This window comes from Thrips palmi, unplaced genomic scaffold (assembly GCF_012932325.1).
Source record: "Thrips palmi isolate BJ-2018 unplaced genomic scaffold, TpBJ-2018v1 HiC_scaffold_10, whole genome shotgun sequence".
NCBI lineage: Eukaryota > Metazoa > Arthropoda > Insecta > Thysanoptera > Thripidae > Thrips > Thrips palmi.
Genome location: NW_023144621.1, coordinates 17,005,945 through 17,028,123, shown reverse-complemented (window position 1 = coordinate 17,028,123; position 22,179 = coordinate 17,005,945). Strand labels below are relative to the sequence as shown.

The 22,179-nt window shown below is 51.7% G+C and overlaps 3 protein-coding genes across 15 annotated transcripts in view; 1 reads left to right on the top strand and 2 right to left on the bottom strand.

Moving 5' to 3' along the window:
- LOC117654467 (long-chain fatty acid transport protein 4-like) overlaps nt 1–9,076 on the bottom strand; it is a 17,568-nt gene extending 8,492 nt beyond the window's left edge. The window contains exons 1-2 of the mRNA XM_034401118.1: nt 8,845–9,076; nt 1,809–2,014 (exon numbers count right to left, since the gene is read on the bottom strand). Coding sequence (XP_034257009.1) covers nt 1,809–2,005 — 197 coding nt within the window. The 5' untranslated portion in view covers nt 2,006–2,014; nt 8,845–9,076. The remainder of the gene's footprint in view (nt 1–1,808; nt 2,015–8,844) is intronic.
- On the top strand, nt 3,615–12,764 carry LOC117654469 (sulfide:quinone oxidoreductase, mitochondrial). Of its 8 annotated transcripts, none has more exons than XM_034401121.1 (8): nt 3,615–3,753; nt 10,594–10,723; nt 10,794–10,899; nt 10,983–11,207; nt 11,303–11,503; nt 11,600–11,806; nt 11,890–12,076; nt 12,158–12,764. In XM_034401121.1, the coding sequence occupies exons 1-8, from the start codon at nt 3,729–3,731 to the stop codon at nt 12,457–12,459; spliced, it is 1,383 nt and encodes a 460-aa protein (XP_034257012.1). In that variant the 5' UTR covers nt 3,615–3,728; the 3' UTR covers nt 12,460–12,764. The 8 variants fall into 8 exon arrangements, with proteins under 8 accessions (XP_034257012.1, XP_034257019.1, XP_034257015.1 ...); XM_034401128.1 differs by lacking the exon at nt 3,615–3,753 and adding an exon at nt 9,220–9,274; XM_034401124.1 differs by lacking the exon at nt 3,615–3,753 and adding an exon at nt 9,264–9,402.
- LOC117654465 (5-oxoprolinase) lies at nt 12,754–22,179 on the bottom strand. 6 transcript variants are annotated; one of them, XM_034401110.1, is made up of 21 exons: nt 19,064–19,081; nt 18,849–18,954; nt 18,570–18,771; nt 18,295–18,486; nt 17,968–18,212; nt 17,717–17,879; nt 17,545–17,630; nt 17,248–17,464; nt 16,879–17,139; nt 16,467–16,797; nt 16,026–16,387; nt 15,660–15,937; nt 15,430–15,577; nt 15,191–15,303; nt 14,836–15,109; nt 14,505–14,749; nt 14,310–14,421; nt 13,929–14,153; nt 13,606–13,849; nt 13,434–13,531; nt 13,206–13,346 (listed from the first exon to the last, which is right to left on the bottom strand). In XM_034401110.1, exons 3-21 carry the CDS (start codon nt 18,735–18,737, stop codon nt 13,206–13,208), a joined length of 3,903 nt encoding a protein of 1,300 aa, XP_034257001.1. In that variant the 5' UTR covers nt 18,738–18,771; nt 18,849–18,954; nt 19,064–19,081. The 6 variants fall into 6 exon arrangements, with proteins under 6 accessions (XP_034257006.1, XP_034257001.1, XP_034257002.1 ...); XM_034401111.1 differs by lacking the exons at nt 18,849–18,954; nt 19,064–19,081 and adding an exon at nt 22,032–22,179; XM_034401112.1 differs by lacking the exons at nt 18,849–18,954; nt 19,064–19,081 and adding an exon at nt 20,236–20,297.

The following is a 22,179-nucleotide window of genomic DNA, read 5'->3' as shown; positions in this document are numbered from 1 at the left end:
CGCAACGAGGTGGACGCACTCAGTGTCTCTCTCTGTCTGTCGTACTCGTGGGGCGTGGCGGCGTGGCACAGCAGTGCGAGAGAGACAGAGCATGCGGCATCGCTCAGCGAGAGTGTGACCGCACTGTGGGGGGCGTTTGCACGGGGATGTCACCGGGAGGGGGGGGGGGTGTAGCGGGCCGGGGTCGCTCACTCCTCCCGCACCAGGTGGGTGGTCGATATGACATCGGGCTGAACTTTTCGCCGCGTCAAACCAATCCCAAGTACAGGCAAACCCGCGCACAGTGGATTTGCCGGTGGAGGCGGCCAAAACTCTAGACGCGTTTCGAGCTCCAGAGTCGCTAAATGGGACTCGAACCGAACGTGTGACCCCACCAATGGATTGCTCTCCGAACGAGGAATCCATTGGTGGGGTCACATGTTCGGTTTGAGTCTTGTTTAGCGACTCTGGAGCTCAAAACGCGTCCGGGGTTTTGACCGCCTGGCCCACTGTGTGCGGCGGCGGCGGCCCACCGCACCTAATCCGACCGCCCGCGGGTGCGCGCGGACTTGCTATGCCCGCGGACGCGCGGTCTAATCGCGCCGGCTTGGCAGTGTGCCGTGTGAACCGCGGACCGCGGCGCGAACAGTGCAAGGGACAAGTTGCCACTTTGTGGAAAATCACCTCCCGATCCGCTTAAGCCGCTTTCGGAACTAGTGTCGGGCGGTTCGAAGGGACGCACTCTGTGCACGTGGACGCGCGTGGAGGGGCGAAGAACATCCCTGTCCGACTTTGAGACCTCACAAAACGGAACCTACACTCTCGCCTACACTGCTACAGTGTACAGAGCTCGGCGTCCGCCCGTCCCGCGGGCAGGCAGACAGACAGACCGCGCAAGCCGCATCGCGTCAGCAAACCAACGCGTCTCTGCAAAAGCGCGACGCGGAGCAGAGACGGCCGCCCCACGTGCTTTCTGGACGGGCCCCGGACTCGGCCCCGGACTCGGCCCCGGACGACGAACCACAAAGTCCCCTACCGCACCACTCACACACTCACACGCCACGTAATGAACAGACGAATCGCTCCAACCCAACAATGTGTCGGTGGCAAAACTGATGCTCATTCTGCTGCCCTGCTCATTCTGCTGCCCTGCTCATTCTGCTGCTACTCAAAGGACACCGGAAATGAGCAAAGACTCAGTCTTCTGTTAATTAATTCGCGCGCACGACCTGCACGCTGATTCCTAGAGTCGTTTTTGTCGCTCCGTCTCTCTCGCACCAGTGCGGGACGCCCCACGAGTGCGAGAGAGACAAGGCGACGAAAACGCCTCAGGGAACGAGCCTGCTGCGTTCCAGACGAACCCCCGCGACAACGCGACAGAGAAGAGCTGGCGAGAAAGCGGGGCCGGTCGACGCGGCACCGCGATTCGTCGCTCTGTCTCCCTCGCACTCGCGGGGCGTCGCGGGGCGTCCCGCACTGTGCGAGGGAGACGGCGCCAAACGGCAAGTCAGGCTCGTCGGGACCAGCATCGCGCTTTCCCCTGGACCGAGCGCCGCCACCATGCCGGCCAGCAGACTCATTCGCATCGCATCGCTCCGTCGCACCTACATACACAGTGGGCCAGAAGACCGGCGGAGGCGGCTAAAACTCGAGACGCGTTTCGAGCTCCAGAGTCGCTAACCAGGACTCGAACCGAGCGTGTGACCCCACCAATGGATTCCTCATTCGGAGAGCAATCCATTGGTGGGGTCACACGCTCCGGATTTTCAACCACCTGCACCGGTCTTCTGGCAAATCCACTGCGCACCGTCGAAAAGCAGAGTACTCACTTGAGGTCCCTGCCCAGGGTGTGCTGCAGGATGTAGAGCCACTGGTAGCGCGTGCCCGTCAGCAGCCATCCCAGGACGACGGCCAGCCCGGCCTGCAGCAGCATGGACTTGCCCAGCAGCAGCGACACGAACGCCGCCGCCACCAGCACCACGGTGACCGCCGTGCGGGCCGACTTGGCCTCGCCCTTGCCCGCCATCTCGGAGATCTGGAACCACAACAACAGCCATCCCGCGTTAGTTTTATTTATAGTGTAGTGTGCGACGCACGCTGTGAGACAAGTCGCGATGGGAATCCGAATCCGGGCGCACATCGCTGTGAAAATTCGAGCCCTTCTTCGCAAGGACTCCAACGACCTCCTCGAGCGGGCGCGAACCGCGAACCCGGACATTACGCAAACAAACTGGAAAGACTTATTCATTGCTCGCCAATTGACGCAAACCGACCACTTTGGCAACTTTACGAATCCATACTAAAGCATTCCAATCTTTTTTCTCTTTTGAAATTGTTTGTTGTTCAATTGCTTTAATTTGAGCCGACGTCACACTGGAAGTTATAACTGGTGACTCAATCACGTGCCACAATAATCAAACACGAAAAAGTGCCACGGCCGGGTGCGTGTTTGATACCCGATTCACGTTTGAACGAGAGCATGTGATGTCACATTAAACGATTTCCAGTGTTGCGGCCCGCCGTCCCTCCTTGGCTCCGCGAGTGCCCCGCCCCACCCCACCCCGCCAACAGAGATCATCGGCCGCGGCAGCGCAGCCGCAGATTCGGCGACCACGCCGCGGCCTTGACCACGGCCTTGCCACTGCCGCAGCCACCCCTCGGGGTGCGTTCGAGAAGGCATCTCTTCCAACTCTGTCACTCTCGGGAGGCAAAATTTTTGAATAACTTCGAAGTTCCATTTCAATTTCAAAAAAATTCGCAGACAAAATTTGAAGTTTGCTTCCTATCGCCTCCTGGGTGTTCAGGGGCGGTTCAAGGTGAGACTCGCAGGGCTCTCTGCCTGGACGGAGAATAAAAGTCTGCGGTAAGAAACCTCGCTCGCAATTGATTTCCAGTAATGCTGCGTCCACTCAAAGATTTTCGTGATTCTGTCTAAAGTTGCTCTTCCTGCAAGAGCTTTTCAAGGCCGTGTGGTTACGGTGCGACCTTGAGGCCGGTGACCGGGGGGGCCAGGAACCGGTCGGGCGACCCGCAGGCCGCAACGCATCTCCGAACCCAAACCGAACCGGCGGCGTACCTCGCGGCCAGCACAGCCAGGACCGTCTAGAAGGACCAGAGTGGTTTTCCTCCGGCAGATCGATTCCGCATGCACGACAGCGCACAGTGGATTTGCCAACAGACTGGCGCAGTCGGACAAAAACTCTAGACGCGTTTCGAGCTCCAGAGTCGCTAAATGGGACTCGAACCGAACGTGTGACCCCACCAACGGCCTGCTCTTGGGACGGGCAATCCATTGATGGGGTCACACGTTCGGTTCGAGTCCCGTTTCGCGACTCTGGAGCTCAAAAAGCTTCTAGAGTTTTGGCCGGTTTTGGCCGCCTCTGCCGGTCTTCTGGCACATCCACCGTGCGTCGCAGGTTCACCAACAGGCCGCAGCGACAGTCCGCCGGGCCTCTAGACGGGCGAGGCTTCGCCGTGCTTCACTTGGCGAGGGGATCGGTTATCGCCTGGCCAATGGGTTGGTGGGTTATCTCGCTGGATTGGCTGGGATTGGCCGGGGTTGCGATACGGCACTGCCACGGCACTGCCACGGCACTGTACCGAGCACACCGAGTACCGCAACGGGGCGCCAGCACCGCCAGCACAGGCGCACTTACGCCCACAGATTAGGCCGCTGTCGCCGCACGCTCCGCACGCACTCGTGGCTGCTTCATCGAGCCCCAATCTCGGGAGGCGCTCTCCGTTTTGCAATGTTCTCGGTATCGACGCGAACAAGTAAGCTCTTGATCGGATTTTCTTTTTGTTGCTGCCCGGTCCAGAGGACTGGCGCAGGCGGCCGAGCAGGCGGCCGAGCAGGCGGCAAAAACTCTAGACGCGTTTTGAGCTTCAGAGTCGCTAACCAGGACTCGAACCGAACGTGGCACCGAACCCAATGGATTCCTCTTTCGGAGAGCAATCTATTGCTGGGGTCACACGTTCGGTTCGAGTCCCATTTAGCGACTCTGGAGCTCAAAACGCGTATGGAGTTTAGGCCGCCTGGCCCACGGTGGGCCAGTTTACTTTGGCTGTGTACACTTTCCGCGACACTTTCGCACGAGACTGACTGTGCACATGGTTGTGCGCGCCCGACGAAGTGGATACGGTTCCAGCAAGCACGCCAACCTTCCCCGCGCACGCACGAAAATGACTCGAATTTAGAGGCAGGGGGAGGGGGGGAATGCATGTCGTCAGAACTGGGCGCACTATGCCATTCATTAGCACCGCGTGCGTGTGCCAGCGCTACGCTGTGTCAGTCCGCACGACACGCGTGGCTACACACACATGCACGCCACTCACACACACACACACAGACACAAACACAACACACACACAAACACACACAAACACCACACCTGGGCGGCACCCCTCGCTGGCCAGCCAGCACAGCCAACACAGCCAGCTCCCCCCGGCCGGTCGATGGTCGCCACCCGCCTCGTACTCCTTGTCCACGGATAAGCACCCTTCACCCCTTCGACGCCAAGGGCTGCCAGGGACTGCCCGCCAAGGGCGAGCCCGCTGTCCCTTCCGTCCCTCCGAACGGCCGGTCGAAGGGCCGAAAAGAGAGCCTTTCAAACGGAAGGGCGCACCGACACACTGTGAAAATTTGAGTCGTCACTTGATGACAATTTCAAGGCTTATTTTCCTTTCAACAATGTCATCAAAGCAATTGACGACCTTTTTGTCAAGCCCATGCAATAAGTATAGGAGCTTTGACGAAAATGTCATCAATTTGTAGTGAGATTGCCATCATTTCAAAGTGATGAAAATATCATCCACGTTTTTGTCATAAAGTGACAACAAATTTTCACAGAGCAGAACAGCCCGCAGTGGATCTGCCAGGAGGCCGGCGGAGGCGGCCAAAACTACAGACGCGTCTTGAGCTCTAGAGTCGCTAAACGAAACTCGAACCGACCGTGAGACCCCACCAATGGACTCCTCGTTCGGAGAGCAATCCATTGGCGGGGTCTCACGTTCGGTTCGGTACCCATTTAGCGACTCTGCAGCTCAAACGCGTCTAGAATTTTGGCCGCCTCCACCAGACTCCCGGCCCACTGTGCTGCCATGCAATCAAATATTAGTTGTGAACACAACAAACAACTGCGATTTTGTTTTTGTTGATTTCATTCGACGTTTCGGACAGTGCACAGCGCGGTAGTAAAGTGCGGCTCTTAAAACGGTATCGATTTTCCCGGCACACACCGTGAACTGCGGCGTGTTGTCGGGTTGCCCTTTGAAAGCCAACGAGGTACCGCTATCGTCGATAACGAGCTGCTGGCTCCACGGGTAGGCAACACCCTAGCTTGCAGGTCACAGTGGGCCAGAAGACCGGGGGAGGCGCTCAAATTCCGAATGCGTTTTGAGCTCTGTCGCTAAACGGGACACGAACCGAACGTGTGACCCCACCAATGGATTGCTCTCCAAACGACGAATCCATTGGCGGTGTCACTCGTTCGGTTCGAGTCCTGTTTAGCGACTCTGGAGCTCAAAAGGCAAATCCACTGTGCGACGGGCGCTCGAGGCGAAGATGTTAAGGTGGCAAGGCGTGACCCCGGCCAACCCGCTGCGCCAAGCCCAGCCCAGCCAGTCGAGCGATTCGGAAGGGCGCCTTGTAGCTGTCTCTCTCGCTCCCTTATGGAGAGCCCCATGCGAGCGACAGAGACAGAGCGACCAAGCGACTCTTCCGAACCGCGCGGCAGGCCGGTGCACGTGCACCACGCCGTCAGCCCGCGTCAGCCCGCGTCAGCCCGCGTCAGCCCCGCCCTTGTTCCTGACTGACCCAAATAGTGACTCACGAATCCGTGCCTTCCGCCGCCGGGGCCGCCACCCTCCGGAAGGGGAGGGGGAGGGGGAGAGGGAGGGGGGCGACAAGCCGACGCATCCGGGAAAGGAGAGGGATGGATAGGTCACTGCGGTTCCAGACCGACTGCGCCCCGCAAGCAACGCGAAGCATGGCGAAGCCCTTCGCGCGAGCCGAGGGCTTGGTCAAAGGCTTGGTCAAAGGGGACAGGTGAGGGTCGCTTTGTCTCGTCTCTCTCGCACCCCTGCGGGACGAGAGCGACAGACACAACAGACTGCTGCACCGCGTAACGCGCCGCGCGGCTCATGCTTGGCACGTTCTCCAACGGCAGCTTAATCAGTGTAGTCACAGAGTGGCGCAGTCACAGTGGCGTCGACGGGAGCGGGAGGCACTCCTTGAAGCAAGCGCATTTCCATCACAACAATGCCGCTTGCAAACGGGACGAACGTGACAATACCTAGAGTGCCACTAGGAGGCACGCCGCCTCACAGGCGTACACAGTGGGCCAGAGGACCGGTGGAGGCGGCCAATACGCGTTTTGAGCTCCAGAGTCGCTAAACAGGACTCGAACCGAACGCGTGACCCCACCAATGGATTCCTCGTTCGGAGGGCAATCCATTGGTGGGGTCACGCGTTCGAATCGAGTCCTATTTGGGGATTCTAGAGCTCAAAACGCGTCTAGAGTTTTGGCAACCTCCACCCCGGTCTTCTGGCCCACTGTACACTGACTGACTGGAAAGTCTCACGCAAAGTGGTATACAAAATAGCCGCAAGTTGGTTTGATGACGTTCTTGTGACGAAAGTTAACCTTGATGCTTGCCATCAAGTGACAACCAAAATTTTCACGGTGATAAGAAAGATGGGAAAGTCTTTTCACACCGATTGCCATTAATGTCTCATTTTGGTCGTGGGCGGCGACCGACGCACGCCGCTCACCCAGATAGACGGCTGGGAACGGAACAGATGCGACGCGATAGATATCACGCACCTCCTTCTTTTTTGGACGTTATTTTATCGATTGATAAATGTTGACCTTTTGTCCGAAGAGGTACCGCCTTGCCTTGGGCGCGCGCACACTGTAAGTAAGACATTTCTAGCCCAGCGATGCACTTCTTTTTTTTTCGGGGCGCCCCGTGAGTGCGAGAGAGACAGTCTGCCGGCCGCGCTAGTGACCTGCCGCCGAACACGACGAACCGCGACCACGACGTCAGCACCGCCAGCACCGCCAGCACCGCCAGCACGCACAAGCGCTTTTTTTCTTCTCCTCGTCTTGCAGAGTTGCCTCCGCCTGACGGCCTGACGGCCTGACGCGGTGTCCCCGCCAAGCGCCGCCAAGCCAGCCCGGCTCTCGGCCCACAGTGGGCCAGAAGACCGGCCGCGGCGGCGGCTACAATTCTACGCGTTTTGAACTCGGGGCCGCTAAATGGGATTCGAACCGAACGTGCGACCCCACCAATGGATTGCTCTCAGGACGAGGAATCCATTGGTGGGGGTCACACGTTCGGTTCGAGTCCCATTTAGCGGCTCTGGACCTCAAAGCGCGTCTAGAATTTTTGCCGCCTCCACCGGTCTTCTGGCCCACTGTGCGGCCCCAAGCTGCGCGAGGCGCAAGGCCCGCAGTGCAAAGTCCTTCCCTTCCCTGCCCAAACGACATGCCGGCCGCGTCGTGCGCGTCGAGCTGAGGCGCCCGCCGCTCTGTCTCTCTCGCACCTACACGGGACGCCCCGACGAAAACGACTCAGTCTGCTACCCGCCTGCCGCCGCCCGAGTCGGGCCCGGGCCGCTTCCTGGGGCGACTCCTCCGTCACTTTTACACGCGACACGACTTCGACTACGCGCGTTTAAATCCCCCTCTCCCTTTTCTCTACCTGCCCCCCCCCCCCACTACTGAAAACCCGCCCGCCGTCTGGACCCGACACCGTCGAGAGGGAAGTCCAACTGGGGGTAGGAGCACAAATTGAGACCTTTGCTACCCTTCACTTCAGAACCGTTCGCCGGTTCATTCTCACTCTCTTGCATCGTATCATCCGTATCATTTGAGGTTGGGTCTGTCAGTCATTGATTAAGCCGTGAAATATTCCATTCATTCATTCATTCATTCATTCATTCATTCATTCATTCATTCATTCAGTCATTCATTCATTCATTCATTCATTCATTCATTCATTCATTCATTCATTCATTCATTCATCAACTCAGTCGCACATCAATTCGGTCATTTGTCCATTCATTTGTTCATTCACCCATCAATTCCGTCATGTGTCCATTCATTCGTCTATTAATTCAGCATTCATTCATCGATTTTTTTCATTCATTCATCATTTATTGGGGGCTTCAACCGTCTTCGTGTACTCAATCATTCATCAATTCATTCCTGGATGCATTGGCGTGTGCCGCTCATTCCCCCCTCCCCCCACCCCTCCCTCCCCTTTCCACTTCTTGCGTGGTGCCCCTTTCGAAATAAGGGACTGGGCGGCCTCCTGCGGCCCCACCGGCCCCACCGGCCCCACCTCCACCGGCCGCTCCAAGCGCCAGGCCGCCAGCGCCGGCCGTGAGCGGTGCAAGCGAAGCAAGCGAAGAGGCCACCGGTGAAGGCGCAGCCGCGCAGCCTGGCCGAGCTGGGCCGAGCCTGCCTGACGGAGACGGCCTCGAGAGCCTGGAAGGCTTGGGGCCGCCAGGGCCAGGCCGCCTGGAGGCGGACTTGCGCCAGCCGCCCCAGCTTGCAGATTGCAGCCGTGTTCTGCGACTTGCTCCCTCCGTGCGCGACGACCCTCGAGCAAGTCTTGCGAACGCCGGGCAGTACACTGATTCAGAGAGTCGTTTTCGTCGCTCTGTCTCCCTCGCTCTCGCCCAGCGCGACGAAAACGACTCTCTGAATCAGTGTGCAGGTGGTGACAGCAACCTCGAGCCGCCTCCAGCCAAGCAAGCCGGGCGAAGCGCGAAGCAGCGCGAAGCCGGGCCTCCGCCTCCGGTTGAAGGTGAATAAACCCCGCCATGCCAACGGCCTACTGCCTACGGTGCACACTCACCTCTCAACGCCGATCGCCGTCACAGCACCAACAAAACACTCAGCGGCACTTTGCCTCTTGGGGCGTTCGGCTTTCGGCTGCTTTCGGCTTTCGGGCCGGACTTCGGCACTGTCACGGCAGGACTCGGAGGCAGGTTCGAAAGCGCTGCCTCCTGGGAGCCTGGTGCCTGGGCCGAGCGGCAGCGGGCAGGCGGGGCGGCGGGGCCAACACAGACTGAGCCGACGAGTCCAAGTCCAAGAAGCCAAGCCGCAACCCGCGCTCGCCGCTCGCGCTCATGGCACGGCGGCGCCGCGGGGGGGCTGGGGGAAGGGGGAGGGAAGTGAGGTGCTGCCTCGGCTCGGCTCGGTCTCGAAGCTCGGCTCCGACCGCGCTTGCCGGGGCCGGGCCACGCCACGGGCCACGACGGCCACGACGGCAGCCCGGAGTGGAGGTACGCCTCACGCCTCACTCTTGGAGAGACTCCGTCCCTCCTTCCCTTTCAGGGCCAACGGGCAAGTCATTTCGACGTCAGAGTGGTCTAGGTTTCGACCAGGGCGACTCCATTCCAATGACCGAATGGTGAGCTGGCTCGAGTTCCACTTCGTTGTCGCGTTGTCACCCTCCTCTCTGCCCCGGGGAGAAGCTAGCAGTGGATAGAACACGATGAGCTTAGACAGGACCGGGCATTTGCACTTCCTGTTTGCGAGTGAATCGAGGGAAGTAGGCAACTTTTTCCACGAGCCCCTGCGGCCCTGTGGATAGGCAACCAAGACGGGGCCTATCCTTTCCCAGCCTTTCCTGTTTAACGAAATCGCAGCCTTGGAGCACATTGAGGAGAGGTGGAGGATGAGCCAAAAAAATCTTCAAAAAAAAACCTGACCTTCTCCATTTGTACGAACCTTGCTGTTCTTGAGTGGAGAGGCATGTCCTTGCGGTGCGCTGGAAAGTGGAGAGCCCTGCAGCCGCCGGCACGCACCTGCAGCATGATGCCGGAAATTCTATTCGTCTCTCACGCGAATGGGGCTTCCCCTGGGGTGCGAGGGAGACAGAGCGACGAAATCCGGAATCGGCATGCAGCCTACTTTCATCCTGCTCCGGAGTAGCGCGCTGATCCCCTGGCGGGTGGGCAACCCTTCGTACTCCTATGTTGCCGCTGCAGCAAGCAGCAGCAGCAGTTGACAGGTGACAGAACCCTGCGACCCGCGCTGATCCGCCGCTAATCTGTCGTGTCGTCTGCTGCGGGTCATCAGGCATATCAGGGCTAGTGACGGTACTGAGTGCTGAACTTGACGTATCACGTCGTCTGCACGGTGGTTCTGGTGGTGGTGAGTATGGTGTCGGGGCGGTGTGATGTTTGACAACTGCCAGCTCGTTTCACCTCTCATTACTCACTAGCAATGAGTTCACTCTTCACTGCTCACGTCATTGCTGTTGCATGTTTGAACTGAGACTTTCTGACTTGTCAGTCCAGATGCGACGATCCGGGAGAGCTGTCAGATCGGTTTTCACTCTACTGTCCTGATTTATTGTCCCCGTGCTAGGTTATGTCGTTACTTGTTGTTCTCCTTTTGTTTTGAACAATTTAGCTTTGCCTGAATTTATTTCATGTCTTGGAACTAACTGCGTTTCAGTATTCTGATTCAAAGTCATTCATTCCATTCATCCAGTTTGTGTGACCCACTCAAGGACCCTCTCATCCCTATTCAGTCACTTTTAAGTTTCGTGCTCGTGCGGCACTTTTGTTTTAATGTTTCTTTCTGCTTGTTTCAGACCGGTTGAAGTCAACTATGATGCTGAGGACTGCGGTGCGGAAGTCAAGCTCACAGCTGTGTGCAGTGCCTAAGCCCATCCAAGAATGCCGATACCAAAGTCACTCTCCTGTCGGAAATCAGAATCAGAGGTACTTTGCTTAGCTGTCGGTGAACTGCGTTGTTCCTGTAACCAGTCATAACAAAAATAAATTTTTACAGCTGTCAGCTACTTATTGTTGGTGGCGGCTCAGCAGGCTGCTCTCTCGCTGCTAAGTTTGCCTCCAAGTTGGGCCGTGGTAAAGTTGTAATTCTGGATCCGGCTGATGTAAGCAACTTGAGTGAGTTACTGATGTGTTTACACATCATTCGAGCTTAATTGAACTCATAGTTTTGAGTTTTATGATACAGGTGCACTATTACCAGCCTCTCTTCACTCTAGTTGGTGGGGGTGTGTGCTCTCTTGAAAGTACTGTCAAGCCCATGGGATCAGTTCTTCCAAAAGATGCTTTGTGGATAAAGGATGAAGCAGTATCTTTTTCCCCAACTGAAAATGTGGTCAGAACTAAGAATGGATCTAGTATCAAATATGATATGCTTGTTTTGAGCTTAGGCCTCCAGCTCAATTTTGACAAGGTTTGGAAATATTTTTCTAGTAACTGTTTGAGTTTTGTCCTCTAACCCCCCCCCCTCTTTAAAATAAAAGGAGATTTTATTTTATTTTACTACAGGTAGAAGGACTTCTTAAAGCTCTGGAAACTCCTGGGTCTGGTGTTGCAACAAACTATTCACCAAAATATGTCTCCAAAACATTCAAGGAACTAGAATTATTTTCAAAAGGAAATGCTGTCTTCACCTGCCCCAGCACACCAATTAAATGTGGTGGAGCTCCACAGAAAGCAGCTTATCTGTCCGAACACCTCCTGAGAAAGGTACTTATGGGAAACATTTTTTCTGTTTGAGAGAACTGCATGCGGCCTCACCGCATTTAGTCTCACTACATTTTATTAATCATTGTTGCGTCTCAGGCCGGCAAAAGAAAGGATGCCAACTTCCTATACAGAACTGGTGCAGCTGTCTACTTTCCAAGTCCCCACTATGAGAAAGTCCTGTTTAAAGTAGCTGAAAAGAGGGGAATAGATGTTGCTTTGAAAGAAGACCTAGTTAAAGTGGATCATCTTAACAAAACTGCAACCTTTGTGAACATGGATTCAAAGAAACAATCTACACTGGAAGTATGTGGTGTATTCCATTTGCTTTTTTTAAAAAAATACTAGTTGTGGTATTAGTCTGATTTTTTTATTACTCTCAATTTCAGTTTTCTTTTTTGCATGTAACTCCACCGCAAGGCCCACCTTCAGTCCTTGCCCAAACTAAGGACCTGGCGGATGCTGCTGGCTGGGTCAATGTGAACAAGGAAACTTTACAACATGTTAAATTTAGCAACATTTTCAGCTTTGGGGATTGTTCTAGTCTCCCCACATCAAAAACTGGTGCAGCTATTGGTAAGAGCGTAGATAAATTCAAAAGTTTGTGTAATATATTTAATTTCAATCTATTAACTTTAGCTATTTAATTTTATCCAGCTGGGCAATTGGGTATCATTGCAAGAAATTTATCCAATGCTCTTAGTGGGAAACCATTGGAGAGCAAATACAATGGCTACACATCCTGTCCTCTAGTCACTGGATATGGCTCTCTCATTTTAGCTGAATTTGATTATGACAAGAAGCCTGTTGAAACACTACCATTCGATCAAAGAAAGGAATCCAGGATCAACTATGAACTTAAGAAGCATGTCATGCCAGCTATTTACTGGAATCTCATGCTCAAAGGCATGTGGGATGGGCCTGGCATCATTCGGCGCATTACTAATCCTTTTTCTTAAGGTTTCAATACTTCATAGAAAAGTTAAAAAATGTAATTCTAGATAAAATTCAAATTTTTGCACAAGATAGAGCGAAGTGCAATCTGCTTTGTGTTAAATCACATCTCTGTTCACATCTCTCTCTAGGTTCTTCTAGTTATTAATTGTATTGGTTGTGGTTCTCACATTGTGGCGGAATGGTCTCTTTAACTTAAATGTGATACTTGGAATTAATTGTGATATGCAAGCAGTTCAATGACAAATTTTAGCATAATCATGTTGGAGGATGAAGTTTTGAGAATATAATTCAAGGTCTTTTATGGAAATTTGTTTTATTCAATTTTAACAATATCTCTAAGCTGTGTTAATTACAAAGAAAATAATAGGGATAAATGAATTGATTTGATTTTGCCTAAAAGTTCTTTCTTAAAAATGAGTTTTACCCAATAATGACATTTAAAACAATATAGCATAGTACTGCATAAAGATTCAAATTTTATCCAAACAACAGTAAAATAAAATTTGTGGTAAGTCAAAACAACAACAAAAGCTAAAAACAGAAATCGCAGTCTGGTTTCTTCCAGTTGCAAGATAAAACAAGTGAAATTCCTCACATATTAACAGTAAAACAAATGATCACAAGGTTTTGGCTGCTTCACCTTGGGTTAATCACATCAATCAACCCAAAGCAAGCAATGATTCTGGACTTGGTTCAGGTACATCTTTGTCTTTCAATAAACATTTTACAAGCAGTGTTTAAACAAACTTTAGACCGATAATTGTGCTTGTTGGTATTCGAAGACACTTCCACGTTCAATGTGCTTGTTGTTCTGTTGCACCAAAGGCTTACCATCTTTATCAGATGGTCCATATCCTCCGCCCCCTGGAGCGTTCAGCTGGAAGACATCCTGTTCAACAGAGTAAATCATTAGGAAGTTTCCTTACCCTATATCTATATCAACAAGAAACAAACATTCAACTAAATGAAGACCTACCCCAGGCTCAACATTAATCGCAGTCTTAGATCCTAGGTAAATCACACGACCGTCTGCTTTGAGCATCAAATTTAATCCTTTTTGACCATCTCCACCTCCTGAAAAAATGTTAAAGTATTTAAAGAAGATACTTGGGTGATAATAAAAATTGAGCTTTGAAACCTAAACTAACCATGTAAACCATATGGGGCAAACACACGTCGTTCAGTCAAGATGGACAAGGTCATATTTCTTCTGAACTGAAGTTCACGTAAAATGCCATCACCTCCTCTGAATTGTCCCAGTCCTCCAGAATTAGGCCGAAGTCCAAATTTGCGGAGGATTACAGGATATCTTTGCTCCAAGATTTCTGGATCAGTTATCCGTGTGTTGGTCATATGAGTATGAACACCACTTCGCCCATTCCAACCAGGTCCCTAGACAACAGATAATTTTATAATTTTCTAAGAAACCAAGTAGATTTGAAAATTATCAGCCAGGAAATGGAGAACTCACAGCTCCTGCACCTCCACCCACAGTTTCATAGTAACCATAGCCTTCTTCACCAAAAGTGACATTATTCATACAGCCCTGGGATGCGGCACAGACATCAAAGGCCTTAAGAACAACATCAACAATTCGCTGAGATGTAAGGACGTTACCCCCAACTACCGCTGCCGTTTCTGAAGGATCTAGGATTGATCCTTTTGGAATCACAACTTTAATAGGTGCAAGGCAACCCTGCAAAATAATAATAATTAATAAATGACCTTCAGACAGGGCAGGTCACTGAATTTCTAAGAAATGAACCCAACAATTGGGTATTTTGAGGGCTCTGCACTACCATTAGGGTTCCAAAAATATTATTGCTGGTCTACCTTGAAATATTTTGCTCACCTGGTTGAGAGGAACATCATGACCAACCATGCAACGTAAGCAATAAATCAGAGCAGACAGGGTGATAGCTCTGGGAGCATTGCAGTTGCCCCACACTTCATATCCAGAACCCCTGAAACATAATAGTACAGAGAATAGAACTATCTAAAATAAGAAACACTTAAGGATGACAAATAGGGCAGTTAGTATACTTACGTAAAATCACACAGAGCTGAACCTTGCTCTAAATCTATATTCACAGTCAATTTGATGGGCGAACCATCATCCATGCAGTCATATGCAGACAGAACAGTCTTCCCAGTCATTTCCAATGAGCGCTTGCCAATTTCTCTCAGCATGTTGCGAACAGCAACTTCAGCATTACTTTGAATGTACGCCATGTATGCTTGCACCACCACTAACCCATATTGGTCAATAAGCTCATTGACTAGATGAGAGCCCTACAAAATCAATTCATGAGAAATTAAAAATACCAGAAAATAGGCATGTCTGCTATCAGACAGAGCCAAAAGTTGTAGATAGAGACCTTTTGATTGGCAGCAATTTGAGCTCTGAGATCAGACAGATTGTCCTGCAGATTCCGTGTGCCAGAGCTCCCAGGCACGGATCCAGGGGCCATCAATCTCTCTATGAGACGTTGCTCCCGGAATTCTCCATTGCGGACAAGCAAGAAGCTTTTGAAAGTTGCGCCTTCCTCCAGAAGAGACTTTGAGTGTGGAGGCATTGAACCTGGGGTGATGCCACCAATATCAGCGTGGTGTCCACGAGATGCCACAAAGAATATTGCTCGTGGAGAGCCTCTGCAAAATTACAAATTGAACTTGATGTGAGCTTCTGCTGTACTCTTGATTTTGCACATCTAGTAAATAAAAAATACAAACTTTCGAAAAACAGGGGTGATGACAGTGAAGTCGGGGAGATGGGAGCCCCCTGCAGACGGATGGTTGGACAGTATCACATCGCCATCCTGAAGATCACCTCCTCTTCGACGCAACTTGAAACATTTTTCCCCAAAACAGTGTTGTTGTAATATACATTAATATATACTTAGTTTACATTGGTTTGTTGATTTTTCATTAATAAACTAAATTGTTCATTTTAAAAGTTAATTTTTTCTCACCTGATATTGGACAGTTTCCTGCATTGCACCAAGGTGTACTGGAATGTGAGGAGCATTGGACACCAAACCACCATCAGGACCAAACAGAGCACAGGAAAAATCCAAGCGCTCTTTGATGTTAGTGGAAATGGCTGTTCTTTGAAGCACACTGTCAGCAAAAGAATTATCAAGACACTCAAATAGATACGATTGGGTTTGTTCTAATGTACAATCCTGAACTAGAGACTAACCGTCCCATCTGCTCTGCAATACTCATGAAACGGTGAGAAAAAATACTGAGTTGAATTGAGTCTAACTCGGGTCCAACTTGATTGACCATTCCAGTACCAATCGTTATTTCAAGATTGCCTGTTTTTGTCACCACTGCTATGCAATCTGGCTCAACAAGAATGGTACTTAATTTATCCATAATTATAGCAGGGCCACTTATTTTATGGCCTGCCTTTAATCTCTCAAGGTGGTAGACACTTGTTGACATGAAGCCACCACTAAAGTAGACTTGTGTTTCCTGAAGCAAAAAAATGGAACATAAACAGTGAAGCTTTAACAATCCCACTCTCACTCTTTGAAAACTAAAAAAAGCTGCTTGAACAAACCTTCTCAGCCTCAGGTGATGATTCTTCCACATCAATGGGAATCTCTTCAGAAGGGAATGATTTCCCAACCCCTCTCACTCTTATGTCATCCACCACAACATCTCTTCCAGTTAACACAAATCCAAATTCCATTTGGTATCTCTTGAGGAAGGTCTGCATAAAGTCCCCATTAGTGCACAAAGAACTTTTGTCCTTGGCAGCAACAGCTGGACCACACATTAGAGCACAATCAGTTCCGTTGTAACGAAGATGCAGGTAAGGCTCAGTTTCGATTTGATCACTAGTAAAACCTTGCTTTTCCAATTCTTGCTCACAGGTTTTGGTCAAGGCTAAAAGCCTTACATCAATTGATGCAAAATTTTCTGTAAAAGTAGAACATGACAATTGTGGTCAATTTAGCCTAAATAAGTATATTAAAAAAATTACAAGAAACAAATTTACCTGATGTGTACTTTAGGGAACACGGCTCTTGAGCTTCATGGACAACATCCGCAAGAGCCATACCATATGCAGACAAAATACCAGCATATTTGTGGACTCGAACTTTGCTCATTCCGAGAGACCGAGCAATTGCACAAGCATGTTGGCCCCCTGCTCCTCCAAAGCATGCCAAAACATGTCTACTAGTGTCATATCCTTTGGCCTGAGTCAATGCGCGGATGGGACGGCACATAGCTTCATTTGCTACATTTATAAAACCCATAGCAACTTCATTCATTGACATTTTCTTATTTGAGATATCTTCTTGACTTTTTGATAAAAATTGATTCACCTGAAAGAGTATTTACGGTACTATGAAAAAAAAATCCAACACATTACAATGCCACAGTCATTTGAAACGATGCTCATTTACCTCAGAGGATAGTGCTTGAAAGGCTGCAATAGTTTGCTCCCTATCAAGAGGCTGGTCTTCGGTTGGTCCAAAGATCTTTGGGAAATATTCTGGTAACAATCTTCCCAAACACAAGTTTGCATCAGTAACCGTCAGTGGTCCACCTTTGCGGTAGCAAACCGGCCCAGGGTGGGCCCCAGCAGATTCAGGTCCCACTACAAATAGGCCAGAGCGGAAGAAAAGCATTGAGCCCCCACCAGCAGCTACTGTGTTCACATCCAACTGGAAAAAAACAACACAACATTGACCAAACAAATAGTGAAAATTGTAAAATTGACCTCTCTAAGGAAAAATATTACAAAATATATGGTCATCTTTTTCCTTTCATACTTGGGGAGCTTGAACAGTGATGCCAGCTGTGGTTGCTTCAAATACATGCTCATAGTGTCCAGCATATCGACTGACATCAGTGGATGTACCGCCCATGTCAAATCCAATTACAGGTAGCCTTTCTTTGTCAGAGGACCCTTCTAGGTGATACGAAGTGACTGCATACCCAACAACACCTCCAGCGGGTCCAGACAAAATTGCTCTTGATCCAATAAACCTATTTAAAAAAAAAAAAAGATTATATTTTATATAAAACAGCTAAAATTATTATGAAATTGAAAAAAAAAATAATCGTACATATCCATTGGTGTAAGACCTCCATCACTTTGCATGAACAGCACATTCACACCATCTAAGTTATTTTTAAATCCAGCAACAAACCCCTAGGAAAATAATTTTAAAAAAATTATTGCTAGTCCCATAATACAAAATACCCACAAAAAAATGATAATGAAGAATCAAGAAATACCTGCACATATTTCTTGATGTGAGGAGTCAGATAAGCATCAGCACAAGCTGTAAAACCTCTTGACACAATACGAACCATAGGCATAACTTGATGAGAAAGTGATACGTGGCTAAATCCCAATTTTGTGGCTAATTTTCCAATAGCCAGCTCATGATCTTTGTGCCTGGACATAAAATGATATGATTGCTTTCTGGAAGCTAACAGATATTAACAAGTTCAAAATAAAATAAGAAAACATGAAGAATAATCACATGTAAGAGTGCATGAGCACAACAGCCAAGCTAGTGATTCCATTGTCAAGCAGATTTTGAAGCTTTGGCTTGAGAGATTCAAGGTCAGGCTCTTTGGCAACCAAGAGTTTATCTCCTGTTGTGCTTGCTATTCGTGCCCAGCTACGAGACTCCTCTCCGAGTTGACATCGGTCTTCTTGAGCAGGTACCACTCTAGCATCAACTTCAACTACTTCAGAATACAATACCTCTGGCACAGTAATGGACTGGAGAAAAAAAATGAGACATGAAAGCATGAAGGTACAGGAAATTAAACAATTAGAGATTATTTGAAAATAAAGTGAGTACCAGATCAAAGATTTTAGGCCGAGCTTGATTGCCGATATACAAAACGTCTTTGAAACCCTTGGTAATGACCAATGCCATGCGTTCTCCTTTACGCTCCAAAAGAGCATTGGTCGCAACAGTTGTTCCCATCCGTATCCAGTCAATATGGCTTCCATCAACAGGTTCGTTAGCAGGCATTTTTTTCCCAAGCTCCTGTTTAAAAATAATTTTCACCATGAGAAATATTATAGAAAAATGTGTGTCTGCTCGTTTATTTATTTTGATGCAATATAAACCTGTTCCAGTATCCTGCGAATGCCTTCCCTGGGCGCATCTTGGTAGTTGGAGGGATCCACCGACAGCAACTTCATCACTCGAATCTTTCCGCCAGGGCATCTTGCATAGATGTCGGTGAAAGTGCCGCCCCGGTCTATGGCGAATTGAAAGCCTCCTTCTCGACCCATTTCCCACGGACGGATTAATGCACCAATTCAAAGTCTGGAAACACAAACATCACACCAGGGAAATAAATGGGATTGCCACAAAGTGAATGCATATTTTAAAAAGCAGTTAACCTCTGACAAGGCAAATTTAATCGATGTCCGGCAGGACTCTCATGACATGAAGCCACGGAGAAGAAACGAGGGATGACATCACGATAAAAATCGTCGCAGTAGAATACTGTGAAAGGCAATTCACTTTCAAAACAACAACAGCTGATGCGAAGGGGAAGGGGAGGTGGCAGAAGGGGCTTCAGAAAACAACAACCCTAACAACAACAACAACGCACCAGCAGACGACGCGGTGACGCGTTTCTGGGTCGTCTAGTCTGCTCTTGTTGAACTGCAAGAACAGAAAAGAGGACGTACTCAGAGAACGAGTAGTCAAACGTGCCGATCCTCGTGACCTTGTGACTCCTCAGACACCGCTAAAAATAATAATCAATAAATTGTATGTTGGCACCAGTGCGACGCGGGATAATTTGCGCGCCAATTTTCGAACGTGCCGAGTGCAGAGGGAAGTCAGGGGGAGGGAGAGGCCTCCGGTTCGTTTAGTAAGCCCGAGCACAGAAATTCACCCAGGATTCGAAACACGCGTAGAAGAATGAAGAAACTGATTTCGAAACGCCGAGGGGAGAGGGCAACACCTCGCGACGCGAGCGTGTGCCCTCGGTGTTTCCAATTCCAATTATCCCCGTTTACGGGCGTTCACGGTGGCACTGCACAGTGCACCGTACTGGACGGACAGTGGGGAACAGTGAGGAAGGCCCGTCCCCGCGTTCGGAGTCAAGGCCTCGGGACGGCGAGGCAGTGCCAGGGCAGTACTGACAGACAGTGCAGTGACAACGACAACAAAGTCGGCTAGCCCGGCTAGCCGCGAAGCCTTGCGCGAAGCCGCGCCGACGTCCAGACACAAACGCTGACCCGGAACGGGCGGGGTGCGGGTGCACGCCACGCTGCTCGCAGTGCGCGTGGTGCGCGACGCAGGCATCGCCACACTCATTCCGCGGAGCCTTTTCGCCTCTCTGTCGCACTCGCGGGGCGTCCCGTAGGGGTGCGAGAGAGACAGACGCTGCTCTTGGGCATCGTCCGGCAGGCGGGGCAAGATTATGGCCTCGGTGACGTCGCGCCGGGCCAGGGCAATGCACGGCCAGCGCCGTGGGGTGTGTCCGCCGTGTCCGCGGTGCACAGCGGGCCAGAAGACCGGTGGAGGCGGTCAAAATCCCGGACGCGTTCTGAGCTCCAGAGTCGCTAAATAGGACTCGAACCGAACGTGTGACCCCACCAATGAATTCCTCGTTCGGAGAGCATTCTATTGGTGGGGTCACACGTTCGGTTCGAGTCCCATGGGACTAAAATGCATTTAGCGACTCTGGAGCTCAAAACGCTTCTGGAGCTTTGGCCGGCGGCGCCAGTCTTCTGGCAAATCCACTGTGCGGTGGCCGTGCGGAGTGTCGCTGACCTTGCAGGCGGCGGGGGAGGCGCGGTGCGTGCAGCAGAGTCTGGACTCGTCGTCGCGTTGCGTCGCGTGGACAGCGCGGTGCCGCGGACTGGTGGCAGCCCACTGGCGGCGGCAGTGCAGCGACAGCCAAGGAGGCCAGGTCAGGCAAGCCAGAGGAAGGTATAGGAAGGAGGAGGCATTATCTAACGCCCCGCGAGGCCCCCCCCCCCCCGCCCGCCCAGCCGCGCCGGGCCCCGGGGGGCCTCGACCAACAGGCTCATTTCGCACAGAGTTTGGCATCTGTCTCTGTCTCTCTCATACCCACATCGAGCGCCCCACGAGTGCGAGAGAGACAGAGCGCCAGGTGGGCGGCGCGAAACGCCAACGCCGCGGAAAAGAGCAAAGCGAAGTGTCGTTTCGTCGCTCTGTCTCTGTCGCCCTCGAGGGGCTCTCCCTGTGGGTGTGAGAGAGACAGAGCGACGAGCCGCGCTTCTGAATCGCTCGGCTGACGACTGCCTGCGTCAGCCCCAGATCTGGCCGCCCCGCCGGTGCGGGTCTGGCCCGTCGCACCTTGTTGCCAACGAGAGCCGGATCAAACCAGATCTGGCCTGCTGGTTCCGAGAAACCAGATCTGGCTTGTTGCTGACGCCAACGCGCCGACCGAGGCCAGATCTGGCAAACAGCCTGGGCCGGGCTCGTTGAGTGGCTGACGTCAATGGAACCAGATCTGGCTTCCACAGTAAACCAGGGAGACGTGCGGGCCGTCCCGCCATCCCTGCCTAGGGTAGCCACACGAAGAATACCGACTGCTGCCTTCACTGCAAACTCTATTACATTCTGTGCAGTTGTGGTTTTCAGCGTTGGACGCCTGGAGCGCCTGTGAGGTAGGCCACTGACCCGGCACGCAAGACACAGGTGTGGGGACGGTGGCCTACCTCGCCCCTGTCGTCCTCGCAGGGGCGAGGTAGGCCACCGTCTCCACGCAGGAGTGTTGCGGGACGAGAAGCTGGCCTACCTCGCAGGCGATTGCGATTGATGCCTGGACCACAAATGATCGTCTGGCTTTCGGGCCCGCCCGGCCATGTCGGTGATACACCAGCACGTGACGGGGCGTCCCTACTGAGAGGAGTGGTTTTCTCGGTAGACCGGGTACATACGCCCACGCATCTGGCCATGTAGCGGGAGCAGCTTTTGTACCTCGCAGGCGCGCACAGTGGGCAAGAAGATCGGTGGAGGCGGCAAAACTTCAAACGCGTTTTGAGCTCTAGAGTCGCTAAATGGGACTCGAACCGTACGTGTGACCCAACCATTGGATTCCTCGTTCGGAGAGCAATCCATTGGTAGGGTCACACGTACAGTTCAAGTCCCATTTAGCGACTCTGGAGCTCAAAAGAGGTCTGGAGTTTTGGACGCCCACTGTGGGGCGGGTAAGTCAAGGTGAAAGCAACCGCCGCCGCGCACCAGGGGCCTAAACGCGTATAAAAGTGAGGCCCCGGCGTGAGATGTGTCGCTCTAGACACACAGCGCGGCAGGTACGGGAGATAAGGAAGATCGGTACACTCGGTCGACTTGGGTACACTCACCCCACCAATCATGTGGGTACACTCACTTCACCAAACACCGGCGCACTGCACACCGGGGCGTCTTTTAAAAGCGATCGAGTCGCTAGACAGCGAGCGCGCGCACTGCCGGCAGATTACCAATAAGTCCTGGTTTATGGCCACAATTGGCCACAACAGCCCGAGCCGGCCGAGCCTAGAGATAGATAGTCCGAGATAGGCGACCCAACAGCTGGAGCGGGAACTCACTGTACTCACCACGCCGGTGCGACAAGCGCGCTTTTTTCTATCCACCAGTGCTTCTATCAAGCCGCTCCGCCCCTTCTATCCTCCTCTATCCGCGTCCTTAGACGGACTGAGAGTGACCGCGGGCGGCGCGGCAGGCGCGGGCGGGCCAGGCCAGGGC